Source organism: Neoarius graeffei, chromosome 12 (assembly GCF_027579695.1).
Source record: "Neoarius graeffei isolate fNeoGra1 chromosome 12, fNeoGra1.pri, whole genome shotgun sequence".
Lineage (NCBI taxonomy): Eukaryota > Metazoa > Chordata > Actinopteri > Siluriformes > Ariidae > Neoarius > Neoarius graeffei.
In genome coordinates this window covers 37315041-37329682 of record NC_083580.1, presented here as the reverse complement: position 1 = coordinate 37329682, position 14642 = coordinate 37315041, and the positions used below count along the sequence as shown (strand labels likewise).

The window sequence follows — 14642 nt, the reverse complement described above, 5'->3', positions numbered from 1 at the left end:
TTACAAGCTGTGATACTTGCCAAAGGGGGTGTTACTAGGTACTAACCATGCAGGGTGCCCAAACTTTTGCTTCAGGCCCTTATCTTTTTTTGTCATTTTGAAAATGTAAAAGAAGAAAATTAAAAAAAAATTGTTTTTGCTTAAAATATAAAGGGAATGAGTCATCTTTAACTTTATGCCTTTTGGAGATCATTTCATCTTCAACTTGCTTAACTGTTCACAGTAACAGTAATTTTGACCAGGGGTGCCCAAACTTTTGCATAACACTGTGTACTATTGGGAAGGAGCATGTCTCTGTAACTGCCCACTTAGTTGTACAGGGATTAAAACAAATAGAACAGGATTACATTTAGTGTCTCCTTTGCTCTTCCATGAGAATATTGATTATGTATGAAGAAATCCACCAACCAAATTATGAATAATAGCCACATGATTATGTGAAATACAAATTATCACATGCACATTTGATGAGTAACTTAACAGGTAAATATTAAAAAGTTAGAGTTAGTTCCTCATCTGCTTATAACTGCAAAACCAGTGGGCCAAGATCTGGATTAAAATCCGGCTCATTTTAGCCTACGGTAGATACCGTAATTCTCCTGACCTTGAGCAAACATTCTGTGATGAAATAGTCATGGATCTCATGTTTAAATTTATTGACAGTGGAGATGAGTGTCAGGACTGGGATTCTAAGAGACCCAAGTTGTAGGAGCAGAAGTTTTGTTGTTGTTGTTTTAAAACTGTTTTGTGGGAAGAAAGATATGAGCCTCGCTATACAAAAAAAAAAAAAAGACTATGTGGCTTCTGTGGTGGTGTGTGATGCATTTACTGTATTTATTCATTCATTTTCAATAACTGCTTTATGCTGGTCTGGGTCACAGTGATTTTTAAATGACTTATTAAAAAAACAAAAACACAACTTAACCTCCCCCCAGCACCAAAAAAGACCATTATGCACTAACTAATTTTTATTTTTATATATTTGTTATTTTTAACACAGAGAAATAGAAACAAATTATAGTATATAAGTACAAATAAAAAAATAAATTTAGAATATATATGCTAGTTAGTCTTTTGCCACAGTGTACACATATGATCATGATGAAACTGTTAAATTATATCAAATGTTATGTAAGCTAGTTAGACAGAAAACGTAATGTTGACATTGCATAGCAAGCAACATAACTTAGGCAAACAAATGTAAGTATTACACTAGCCTATTTACACTCAGTGATGACACAGCTGCATACCATCATCTTTTGCACATTTCTTCTCTTCTTTTTTCCTCTTTTTTTCTTAAATTGGGCACCTGATGGCTGACACTCGACTTTTTCTTATCTGTGTTGATTTAGCACTCAAGCATCACTACATTACCCACCAGCCAACACGGTCAACCAAGAGTCAAGACTAAAATAATTCACGTAGGCGGTGTGCTGACTGGTTTTATATTATTCTTAACGATTTTGCACAAACCAGGAAAAAAATGCAACACTATGTCTGTGAAACTATATACTCAAAATATTATGAGTCAATTGTGATTTACTGGGAAGCATTTCGTAGTGTGACTGATTTTACTCTGCATTACTGCATTAATACTATGTGCACTATATAATAAGATTCCCCCACTCCCCCTACTTTGAGCTTCCAGTGAGGAGACTTGAGGTCATAGATCAACCTCCCCCACCACCCAAACTCCCTATCTCATACTTCTGAGTGGGAGACCAGGAAGTAGCTCACAAACTAGAATCAAGGTAGGTTATTTGATCTACACGGTGACCATATTGATGCGACGTGCAAGTGAAAATCAATAGAAAACCAATTGTGCAAATCTCAAAATTTAGACTTTTTTGTACCTTAAATATTTTCCTACCCGTAGCATAAATTTAACCATATTTGTTATTTTGTCCTACCTTGAGAGAATACCAGCATAAATGTGCTTCCTGTTGCATTTAATGTTGGAGTACATTATTATAGATAAAATGTGTCCTTCCCTTCGTGTTTAAAGTGGTCATGACAAGTTCACATCTACAACATACAGGCTATATTATTTTTATATATATATATATATATATATATATATATATATATCGGCTGGATAGTACAGTGGTAATGCTCACTGACTACGACGCAGGAGATCGGGGTTCGAATCCCGGTCGGGGCAAAACATCATCCAGTAAGGGTCCTTAGGCAAGACCCCTCATGATATATCGGCCTACCTCAGGAATGAGTGAAGACATAACTGATAGAGTCATACCGGCTCAGACGTCGCCCGGGTCAACAAGGTCTGCGTCAGTTGCTAGGGAACCAGGGCAAACTGATGAGAAATGGGCTACTGGAACAAGACATCGATGGACGAGGACAGAAAATATGGAGTTGCTGGAATGCTACTATATAAGCAGTCCCAGAGAGAGGGGATACATGCAGCGAATGTGGGATCATTGGATACTTCGAAACCCACAATCAAGGCTAACAAAGAAACAGCTATTAGCCCAGTGTTCCAACATCCGTAATCGAAATCTACTATCACAACTAGAGATTAATGAAATAATTGTTGAAATACATTTGTTGAAATACAGTTGTTGAAATACAACAACGATGCTACGGCAAGGGGGAGCCAGGAAGACAGGTCAGCGGGGAGATGTCATCATCCCCACAACCAGAGATTGGGTACCAAGCCCCAACAACTAACAGCCTCAACACAAGAGCTGCTGACCTGAGAAGGAAGATCGTGACCCAACTGGAAACCTGGAGCCCCCGACGAATACCGAAGCTGAGTTGCCAAGTAGATCTTTCAGAAGATCTACTAGTAGATGTGAATGCTGCTCTGAAGACAATCTCCACAAGAACCATCACTGAGACCAACAAGCTGATACACAGTACAGCAACAGTAATCATGGAGATGCTTGGACACAAGGTGGGCTCGGGACATAAACAGTATCCACCATGGAAGAGACGATTAGAGGCCAAGATAAAGGCAGCACGGAGAGAAGTTAGCCAGCTAGCTGAACTACAGAAAGGGAACATGGTGAATAAAGGGGCACCCAGGAAGTACAACTCACTCTCCATACCAGAGGCACTCGAAACTGCCAAACAGCGACTAACAGCTCTGGCCACCCGGTTGAAGAGATACACCAAGGAGGGAGAGGCCAGGAGAATAAACAAGCTGTTCTCCACTGAACCAGCCAAGGTGTACTCTCAGTGGCAGGGGAACAACAACCGGTCAGACCCACCAAGAGCTGAGGTGGAAAAATACTGGAAAGACATATGGGAAAGAACGGCATCACACAACACCGATGCCCAATGGTTAGTGGACCTAAGAGCTGACCACAGCAACCTCCCAGAACAAGAACCAGTAACCATCTCAATGGCAGACATCCAAGAAAGAGTGTCAAAGATGAAGAGCTGGACAGCACCAGGCCCCGATATGATCCATACGTACTGGCTGAAGAAGCTAACTGCACTCCATGAACGCCTAGCAGCACAGATGAACCAGCTGCTGAGGGATGGGACCCACCCAGAATGGCTAACCCAAGGCAGGACAGTCCTAATCATGAAGGACCCCCAGAAGGGACCCATCCCATCCAACTACCGGCCAATTACCTGTCTCTGCACAACATGGAAGGCCCTGTCAGGCATCATTGTGGCAAAAATGAGTAAGCATGTGGCTCAATACATGAGCGAGGCACAGAAAGGAATTGGCAGTAACACCAGAGGAGCCAAGCACCAGCTACTGGTCGATAGAACAGTCGCCCGAGACTGTAAGAAGAGACAGACCAACCTGTGCACTGCCTGGATTGACTACAAGAAAGCCTACGACTCAATGCCACACACATGGATACTGGAATGTCTGGAACTGTATAAGATCAACAGGAACCTAAGGACCTTCATCCAGAACTCAATGGAAATGTGGAAGACAACCCTAGAGGCCAACTCAAAACCCATTGCCCAAGTCAACATCAAGTGCGGCATATACCAAGGAGATGCGCTATCACCACTGCTGTTCTGCATAGGCCTGAACCCCCTCAGTCAGATCATCACGAAGAGCGGCTACGGGTACCGATTCCGTAGTGGGGCAACAATCAGCCACCTGCTCTACATGGATGACATCAAGCTGTATGCCAGGAACGAGCGAGAAATAGATTCGCTGATCCACACCACCCGGATCTACAGCGATGACATAGGGATGTCATTCGGATTGGACAAGTGTGGCCGGATGGTCTCAAAGAGAGGCAAGATGATCCGGACTGAGGGGATTGACCTACCAGAGGGCAACATAGGTGATATCCAAGACAGCTACAAGTACCTTGGCATCCCACAGGCTAATGGAAACCATGAAGAGGCCACAAGGAAGTCAACCACAGCCAAATACCTCCAGAGAGTAAGGCAGGTCCTGAAAAGTCAGCTGAATGGTAAGAACAAGGTCCGAGCCATCAACATGTACGCACTACCAGTCATCAGATACCCCGCTGGCATCATAAACTGGCCAAAGGAGGAGATAGAAGCCACAGATATCAAGACTAGAAAGCTCCTCACCATGCATGGAGGGTTCCACCCCAAGTCCAGCGCCCTGAGACTATACACTAAGCGGAAAGAGGGAGGCCGAGGGCTAGTGAGCATCAAGACCACGGTCCAGGATGAAACATCGAAAATCCGAGAATACATCAGAAAGATGGCCCCAAAGGATGAACTGCTAAGTGAATGTCTCAGGCAGCAGAACCCTGATGAGAGTGCAGAGGAGGAGGAGGAACAGACAACCTGGAGAGACAAACCCCTACATGGCATGTACCACCGTCAGATAGAGGAAGTGGCTGATATCAAGAAATCCTACCAGTGGCTGGATAATGCAGGACTGACAGACAGCACAGAGGCACTAATCATGGCAGCACAAGAACAGGCCATAAGCACAAGAGCCATAGAGGCCAGGATCTACCAGAGTAGATCAGACCCAAGATGCAGACTGTGCAAAGAAGCCCCTGAAACAGTCCAGCACATAGTAGCAGGGTGTAAGATGCTAGCTGGATCAGCGTACATGGAGAGGCACAACCAAGTGGCTGGGATAGTATACAGGAACATCTGCAACCAGTATGGAATAGAAGTACCCAAGTCCCAATGGGCCATACCACAGAAGGTGGCTGAGAACAACAGGGCCAAGGTTCTGTGGGACTTCAGCTTCCAGACTGACAAACAGATCCTGGCTAACCAACCGGACATAGTGGTGATGGACAAAGAGCAGAAGAGGGTGGTGGTGATAGATGTGGCGATCCCAGCTGACGCCAACATCAGGAAGAAGGAACATGAGAAAATTGAGAAGTATCAAGGGTTGAAAGAGCAGCTGGAACGGATGTGGAAGGTCAAGGGTTGCGTGGTCCCCGTGGTAGTGGGGGCACTTGGGGCAGTAACCCCCAAACTGGGAGAGTGGCTCCAGCAAATCCCAGGAACAACATCTGAAGCCTCAGTCCAGAAGAGCGCAGTCCTAGGAACATCGAAGATACTGCGCAGAACCCTCAAACTCCCAGGCCTCTGGTAGAGGACCCGAGCTTGAGGATGGCATGGATACCACCCTCCCCCCCCAGGGGTGAGAAGGAGGTTTTTATATATATATATATATATATATATATATATATATACAAATAAAGCATAATTAATAACTGCACGAATATTAAAAAAATACTAGAAAACTAATCTTATTTATTCATCTAAAGGTAACAAACCAACAGCCATTCAATTAATTTGATGGCAGCATATATTTATAGGCATGCATGAAATAGTGAATGATCCATTGTGTGCTTGCACAGTTAACTCCGATAGGACATTTTCATAGGTAAGAAGAAATTTTAAAACACAGGCATCCCATGCCACCCCTGGTAAGATGCCACCCTGAGCGGCTGCTCATGTTGCCCATACCAAATCCGTCACTGGGAGTGGGCAGGATTGGTCAAACTTTCTGTGGGGAGTAGAGGGGAACGGATTTTTAAAGAACATTTTTAAATGATGTATTTATTTTGACGTAATTGCTTCACTGCTCTGAATCATGTCTCCATGTGCAGGCAAGTGGTCTGTGTTTCTGATGTAGTTATATTGAAGCCAAATGCAATTTTCCATAAATGGAAAATAAAATGATTATCAGTAAATAAAAAAAAAAACAAAAATCACCCATGTTAACAACACCCCCACCATACATACATCTAATGCACAGTTGTCCTTCATAACCAATCTACCCATAATGATGGAAAATACTGCTTTTTAAGGCAGAGGAAAAGAAAGTAGAAAAGCAGGAGGGAGCAGAGAAGTGTAAGAAGTAAGACACAAAAAATTGTAAGAGAGAAAGAAAAAAGTAAAAAAGGAAAAGAGTATCCCTTACCCAAACAGTCCACTGTGCATGTGAAGCCAGTTGTAAAAACAGAAGATAAGTGACCATGAATAATACACAAGCATTATGCAAAGTACAGAGCAAGGCAAACAGCACTGACAATGCCCATGCACATAAAACATGGTGACTGACCCTCAGACACAGGTGCTATTCTGTGATTTTCTTTCCTTCCAGTGACCTCACCCATTATACAGTAGTATTAATCGAATAATCGCAAAAATTGTCATTCTGTAAATATTGGATTTAAATATTTGCAGTATTTGCCATACAGTTCATATAAATCCAAACATAAATAAATTGAATTAATATGAGAAGTACCCCCATTCCTTTGAGTTGCTCATTTAAGATTCAAGGTATTTTAAAATGCATAATTTAAAAAAACAAACAAACATAAGATTTAAAAAAAAAAAAAAGCAAGTTTCTGAAAACCTAAACCATACCTGAAAGGTTTAGGAGGTAGAATGCTGAACCTGGTCTTTTCCAGCATCTTGCGAATCTTGTTGCGTCCAGTTGACACTGTGTTGGCCTTCATTTTCTTGTGACTCTTGCTATCAGTGGGAAGTTCCAGGTCGCCTGGCAGCTCAGCAATGGAGAAGCGGTTGCCCCTCTTCTCATGAAATTTGGGAAAATGGAGGGCTCTGTTTTTCTTGTCATGCCTCACACAGTTTTGAAGCTCTTTGAAGACTAGAACAAGAATAATTAAATTCAACACATGAGCAAATGCCACAATAGCAAACTTTCTTTTATTGTCCCCCCCGAACCTGAGTGTAATATGATTGTAGGTTCTTGTTTTAAACATACCAAAGATATTCATCTTTACAGTGAGAGAAAGGTGAGTATTGTTCCTTAGAATGTCCATAGCTTTGGAGTAAGATATGTTTTCAAAATTTTGTCCATTAAGCTCTATTATCTGAGAAACACACACACACACACACACACACACACACACACACACACACACACACACGAGAAAGAACAGGGGAAAAAAATGTTGTGTTCTACATACAAACGTGAAAAAAAAAATTTACTCTTCACAAAATGACATTGCTTTGCATACAGTGGTGCTTGAACGTTTGTGAACCCTTTAGAATTTTTTATATTTCTCCATAAATATGACCTAAAACATCATCAGATTTTCACACAAGTCCTAAAATTAGATAAAGAGAACCCAGTTAAATAAATGAGACCAAAATATTATACTTGGTCATTTATTTATTGAGGAAAATGATCCAATATTACATATCTGTGAGTGGCAAAAGTATGTGAACCTCTAGGATTAACAGTTAATTTGAATGTGAAATTAGAGTCAGATGTTTTCAATCATTGGGATGACAATCAGGTGTGAGTGGGCAGCCTGTTTTACTTAAAGAACAGGGATCTATCAAAGGCCAAGTTTACATTAGACCGTATCTGTCTCGTTTTCTTCGCGGATGCACTGTCCGTTCACATTAGAGGTCTGCGCGGGTTGGATTTTTCAGTCCCGCTCCCGCTCGTGCCCGCATTGTGCAGTCTCACTCCCGCCCGCAAAGAATTATGATTTTCAGTCCCGCTCCCACCTGCGCCCACAAAAAAATTATGATTTTCAGTCCCGCTCCCGCCCGCGCCTGCCATATTTTGTCCCACTCCCGCCCGCAAATCCCACATGATGCAGACGTTCGCGTTATTTCTCAGGAAAGCTTTTGTCTTGACACAGCGTGATGGTGCCCCACCCCCTACTTTGAGTGGATTTGAGCATAAATATCTACAGCTCACATTTGTTATTGTTTGCCTTGTTTTTGAATTCAGCATGTAGTATCTCTAATAATAATAATTAGTGCTGTCAAACGATTAAAATATTTAATCGCAAATCTCACATTTTTATCACATGAGAAACCATTGTAATTCTCTGATCAGCATAAAAAAGTGAATGGGCTTGCTTTGTACCAATGTTTGTTTTTTTTTTATTGCAACGCAGAGCTAGTAAAAGAAATAAATTGATTTACTGCTTGCGTTAGTCTACAACTTTAATCAGAGAGACATGTTACACAGTGACGGTAGGCTTGACTCAATGCTATCCCAGAAATCCTTCCTGTAATATGCAAATTTGGCCGCCTCTGATTGGACAGCCAAATTTGCATATTACAGGAAGGATTTCTGGGATAGCATTGAGTCAAGCCTACCGTCACTGTGTAACCTGTCTCTCTGATTAAAGTTGTAGACTAACGCAACAAGTAAATCAATTCACTCATGTTCTCTTGCTAGTTGGGTGTGAACTGCGAGTCATTAGAGTGATCAAAGAGTTTCCCCTTAGGGTGATCAATGGCAATTTTAAGATGCCATTTCTCACTCAATCTGACTTTCTCTGCAAATTTAGGTATCTTAAAATGTTTTTATTAATGCCAAATAATATATCCAGCACAAATTATATATGATAGACATAAATTAATAATTTATAAATTTTATTTCAAGCACGTTTTTAGTTAGCGGGACTGCAGCTTGTCACCGCTCCCACCCGCACTGCATATGTGCACTCCCGCTCCTGCCCGCGCGCGCATATGTGCACTTCCGGTCCCGCCCGCAATGAGCTTTCAAAATTTGTCCCGCGCCGCACTGCTTTGCGGCGGGTCCCGCGAGTCCCGTGGGACTCCCGCGGGAGTGCAGGGCTCTAGTTTACATTAAAACGCCAGGAAACGCCGGGAAACGGGAATCCGCCAGAGCCCACGTATTCAATCCAGTTCGTGTCTGGTCCGGTGCTGTGTAAACATTGAGGATACACAGATACGCTGTGCTGAGCTCTAGCTGATGTCGTCATTGGACAACGTCACTGTGACATCCACCTTCCTGATTCGCTGGTGTTGGGATCTCACACACAGCGGCTCAGTCCCGAATCACTGCTCGTGCGCTTCACTCGCGCGCTCTGTGAGCTGCGCAGGGCCAGAGTACGCACCCTCCAGAGGGCACTCGCTGTTCAGGGCGGAGTGATTTGGAGCGCAGGAGGAAGCGCTGAGCTGCACTGAGGTTTATTTACACATTTCAACCTCCTTCAGGCGCTTAAACTCAGTGAGAACATGAACATCACAGCCAGGTGTGTTTATCTGCTGGAGAAGGTGTTCGCTTGCCATCCTTCCACTTGCAAGTGGTGAGTGACTTGCGCATGCCCGATATGCACTGGGATCATGTGACGTGCCGTCTAATTAGTCATGTGATTAGCGTATCCATGTATTGGCGTTGCTGTGTGCACGCGAATCGTGTATTGGCGTTGCTGTGTGCACGCGAATCGTTTTACAAACATTAATCTGATGATCCGCTGATTCGAAATAATGTAAACAGGGCCAAAGTCTGATCCTCACAACACATTTGTGGAAGTGTATCATGGCACAAACAAAGAAGATTTCTGAGGACCTCAGAAGAAGCGCTGTTGATGCTCATCAGGCTGGAAAAGGTTACAAAACCATCTCTAAGGAGTTTGGACTCCACCAATCCACAGTCAGACAGATTGTGTACAAATGGAAGAAATTCAAGACCATTGTTACCCTCCCCAGGAGTGGTCGACCAACAAAGATCACTCCAATAGCAAGGCATGTAATAGTCGGCGAGGTCACAAAGGACCCCAGGGTAACTTCTAAGCAACTGAAGGCCTCTCTCACATTGGCTAATGTTAATGTTCATGAATCCACCATCAGGAGAACACTGAACAACAAGGGTGTGCACAGCAGGGTTGCAAGGAGAAAGCCACTGCTCTCCAAAAAGAACATTGCTGCTTGTCTGCAGTTTGCTAAAGATCACATGGACAAGCCAGAAGGTTATTGGAAAAATGTTTTGTGGATGGATGAGACCAAAATATAACTTTTTGGTTTAAATGAGAAGCATTATGTTTGGAGAAAGGAAAAACACTGCATTCCAGCATAAGAACCTTATCCCATCTGTGAAACATGGTGGTGGTAGTATCATGGTTTGGACCTGTTTTGCTGCATCTGGGCCAGGACTGCTTGCCATCATTGATGGAACAATGAATTCTGAATTATACCAGTGAATTCTAAAGGAAAATGTCAGGACATCTGTCCATGAACTGAATCTCAAGAGCAGGTGGGTCATGCATCAAGACAACGACCCTAAGCACACAAGTCGTTCTACCAAAGAATGGTTAAAGAAGAATAAAGTTAATGTTTTGGAATGGCCAAGTCAAAGTCCTGACCTTAATCCAATCAAAATGTTGTGGAAGGACCTGAAGCGAGCAGTTCATGTGAGGAAACCCACCAACATCCCAGAGTTGAAGCTGTTCTGTATGGGCTAAAATTCCTCCAAGCTGGTGTGCAGGACTGATCAACAGTTACCGGAAAAGTTTAGTTGCAGTTATTGCTACACAAGGGGGTCACACCAGATACTGAAAGCAAAGGTTCACATACTTTTGCCACTCACAGATATGTAATATTGGATTATTTTCCTCAATAAATAAATGAGCAAGTATAATATTTGTGTCTCATTTTTTAAACTGGGTTCTCTTTATCTACTTTTAGGACTTTGTGTGAAAATCTGATGTTTTAGGTCATATTTATGCAGAAATATAGAAAATTCTAAAGGGTTCGCAAACTTTCAAACATCACTGTATGTGCAGATATGTTCACACACTAACAAAGTTTTATGGAGTAACATGAACATATTGCACAACACAGCAAAAGATAACACATTCATACTATAAAGTGAACATACCATAAACTTACAAAAAACACAAAATATTTTAAAAACTTGAAAATGCGATTTTGGGGGGGGGACCCCCAAAAACTTATTTTTAGCTGAGTAAATAATATAAATAAAAGACACCCATAACAGTTTTGTTTTTCAGCAGTAACGTTTTGTGAAAGTCACTTTACCTGATCTCCTCTTTTGAGTCCAGCCTCAGTGGCTTCACTGTCCTTCACACTGTCTATGAAGATGCCGAAGCCCCTCTCACTGCCTCCTAGCAGGCTAAAAGGCAGTAGTGAGTCTCTGTTTGCTTTCTGCAGGATGACCTGACGCAACTTGGCTTTAGCTGCTGAGGCCATGTTCAGCAACCGCAAATGGCCATTCATTTTCTATGGGTGAGGGAGAAACAAGCTTACATGTTATATATATTTTGTCTGTACTGTCTTGTGACATCTCACCACTGTCAAACACTTGTCTGTATGTGTGTATTAGTTGTTCTTTATCACATTATCACCAAAGATCGCACCATTAAAAGCAAGTCTCACCACTTCAACCAGCAACTTCTCAAAGTCCTCTAGAAACTGTGTCATTGAAGGATTTCCTTCAAAATCATTAAAATGATTATTCACCCATAACAACACTATCCGTGTAACCTGCATAAAGCAGAAAATAGTTTAAGAAATTAATAAAGTTTGAAATTAATCACATTTCAAAATCTGTTACATTTTCTAAACTATACATTTATTTAATGATAAATTTATTATGCAAGAAAGACATGTTCTACAATGCCAAAGAGAAATTTAAAGTAAAACCACATTCCAAAATGAGACTGTTATCATTGGTAGCTAAAAGTGGGAATCCCTTTGTCATATTCACATAGTTAAGACACATGCCGACATGCACATACATACCGTGTCTCTCAGACTGTCCACTTTGAACCACTCTAGTAGCTTATTGCACACATCTATGGGGCTGCAAAGGAATGTGCGGTAGGTGAGGAGGAAATCCTCAATGTAGGTTGGATCCACTACTGAAGGCTCCTCCACCAAGTGCATAATCAATCTTTCTGGCGTGCCCTGAATCATACAATATAGCACAAAAATACCATATAAAGCAAACCTCATGCGATACAAAATAGGAAAACTTTCACTGGCATTTAAGGTAATTTATTTCAATGAATTCAGAAGAACAAATTGTGTTGATTTTCATTTAACTACAAAACATTTTTCCACACGGTAGTCACAAATATAAATCTACATCTGTACCAGTTTATGGCAGTCTAAAATAGAATTTTAAATCCAATTCAGATAAAACTGAATTAAATCCGTTTTTGTACCTTGTTTTCAATTTGCTTATAACATGAGTAAAATTTGGGGTCAGGACCAAGGGGAAATGGAAGGTAGAAAGAGAAAGGAAGGGGGAAGGTAAAGAGAGCAGTGCAGCTGAGTAACCAACAAGGGGAGAAAAAGAATATCTGCCAAATAAATAAATGAAAATCAAGTTGCCTCTGTAAAGGTAAACTTGTGATTTATTTCTTTATATAAAGCAGTAAATAACATTGTTTTTACAAGCTGCTAAGACTGGTAAGAGTATGGAAAAAAAGAGGTTGCCTTACAAAAAATGTCATTTATTCAATCAAATTTCCCAAAACAATGGTTAACAAAATGTGAACGTTTGTACCATTTTTTTCAGTCACATTCACCCCAAAACACAATGAAGACATCACAATATTGTCTTTCTACTACAAATATCAAGCAAGATACATCATATTATAATAATGATGCCCACATTTGTAGTCTAATCACCTCATTTGGTGTTTTCAGTCTTTTATTTGTTCAGCAAGAGAAATCTTGTCTCTGTTGGTCTTTAACGAGTGCATCAAAGTCAGGTTGAATGTCTGAGGTGGAGATGTGAAGCACAGCTGACAGATGATCATTGGTGAGAGAGGATCTATACCTGGATTTGTTAAACTTCATCACTGAAAACGTCGATTCGGTGTAGGTATCAGATCTACAGATCAGCTCGGGCTCCGGCGCCTGCTGGTGACGTCACACTATGTGATTGGCTGGACCGTTTGAAGGATGACATACAAGTTTGTGGTTGGTCTGGACAAATTACGGAAGTAGTTATCGCGGGATTAGGTTTCATGGGATTTCATGTCATGTTCATGTCACGCACATTGCGTTTTTGTTGAACACAACTTCAAAATAAAAGCAGTGCACATTCAGTCCATGCATGAGGTAAAATTAGAAAATACATTTATTTTGTAATTTCTAATTAACCTTACGCGGGCCGGTCAGAATGAACCAAAGGGACGGATGCGGTCCGCGGGCCGTAAAATGCCCAGGTCTGCCCCATCCCATCCCTCACCCCCAAAAAGATTAAAACTAGCACATGCTAGTGCGCTAAAATGCTAGTGCAGTGCTGTTTACAGTAGCAATATGCAGTGCTGCTTAGCCAAAACATTCGAACTGGACACCAACGATGTTGAAGTGGATGCCTCCACCACCAAGTCTAGTTCTTCTTGTTACAAATTTATATGCCATAAATATACTCATAAAATATACCTCAAATATGAAGGAAGTTATTGAAGAAAAATTTGGCAGCAGAGAATGGTTGAGCATCAGCTATAGACAGAGAGAAGATGGATTGAACCGGCAGATAACATGGGATGATTCTCACCTGTGTCTTATTACTGCCAGACTACCACAATATCTATCTCTCTCTCACAAAAAAAAAAAACACCTTGAACAGGACGAAAGCCACAAGCTTTTGGCTGTTTTTCAGTTGGTGCATTTTCTTTGAATGTTTGCAAGGGCGCTAAATAGTGCAGTGAAAAAGATATGAGTGCACATAAGTTTCCCATCTTCAGTGTCCTCTTACAGTACCATGGCTTTAGCCATGGAGTCAGCATTGGAGGGACCAAATCTGCCAGGCGGTCTGTGGGTCCCCAACCCCTTACCAATCCCCCTAAAACAGAAAATTTTCAAAATTTGAAAACTAATTTCCTGTCATTGTAAAATATTTAAAATTTTTCACGAAAACATGGAATAAACTTTTAATTTCCTTTTAATTTTTTCACAGAATGCAGCTGTTAGCTAGCTAATGCACACAATGTATGCTTGCTAGCTAACATCCTGACAAATATTGAGCATAACACTGCGAGACCAAGTGCCTGGTACATTTTTCGGGACTCGAAGGCCGTAGGCAAAAAGGGCTTGGGGCCCCACCCCCTTCTAGCCAAGGCACATCATACACAGAGTACACCATACTACTAGAACCAGTAGTAATAAAAATGGCAATTTTTAAAATCATGATTATGATATTTTCCAATGATTATTTTGGATGGTGGTGCATGGTTGCCTTTTGTAGCATAGCAAATATTATAACTTTTTTTTTTATATCAATATATTGGGGGGCATTTTGAGCATATTTAAATATTGGGGGGGGGGCGTTCCCTGAATATATAATATCATAGTTACAGCCCTGCCTCCTCCCCACCCACACATGATAGGGGTTTATTTAAAAAAAACAAACAAACACTATTTCAGACATTTGTTCTTGCTGTGACCGTGACCTTGTTTGGATCAATTTCAAAATCTAAATCAGT

The 14642-nt window shown here is 41.4% G+C and overlaps 1 protein-coding gene across 19 annotated transcripts in view; it reads right to left on the bottom strand.

Moving 5' to 3' along the window:
• rapgef6 (Rap guanine nucleotide exchange factor (GEF) 6) overlaps positions 1–14642 on the bottom strand; it is a 721150-nt gene that overhangs the window by 341949 nt on the left and 364559 nt on the right. For all 19 annotated transcript variants that reach the window (XR_009655729.1, XM_060935824.1, XM_060935835.1 and 16 more), the window contains 5 exons: positions 11944–12108; positions 11578–11685; positions 11221–11421; positions 7172–7280; positions 6811–7054 (listed from right to left, as the gene is read on the bottom strand). Coding sequence is in view for 18 of the 19 variants with exons in the window: in XM_060935824.1 (XP_060791807.1) it covers positions 6811–7054; positions 7172–7280; positions 11221–11421; positions 11578–11685; positions 11944–12108 (827 nt within the window). In the remaining variant the exon portion in view is untranslated. The remainder of the gene's footprint in view (positions 1–6810; positions 7055–7171; positions 7281–11220; positions 11422–11577; positions 11686–11943; positions 12109–14642) is intronic.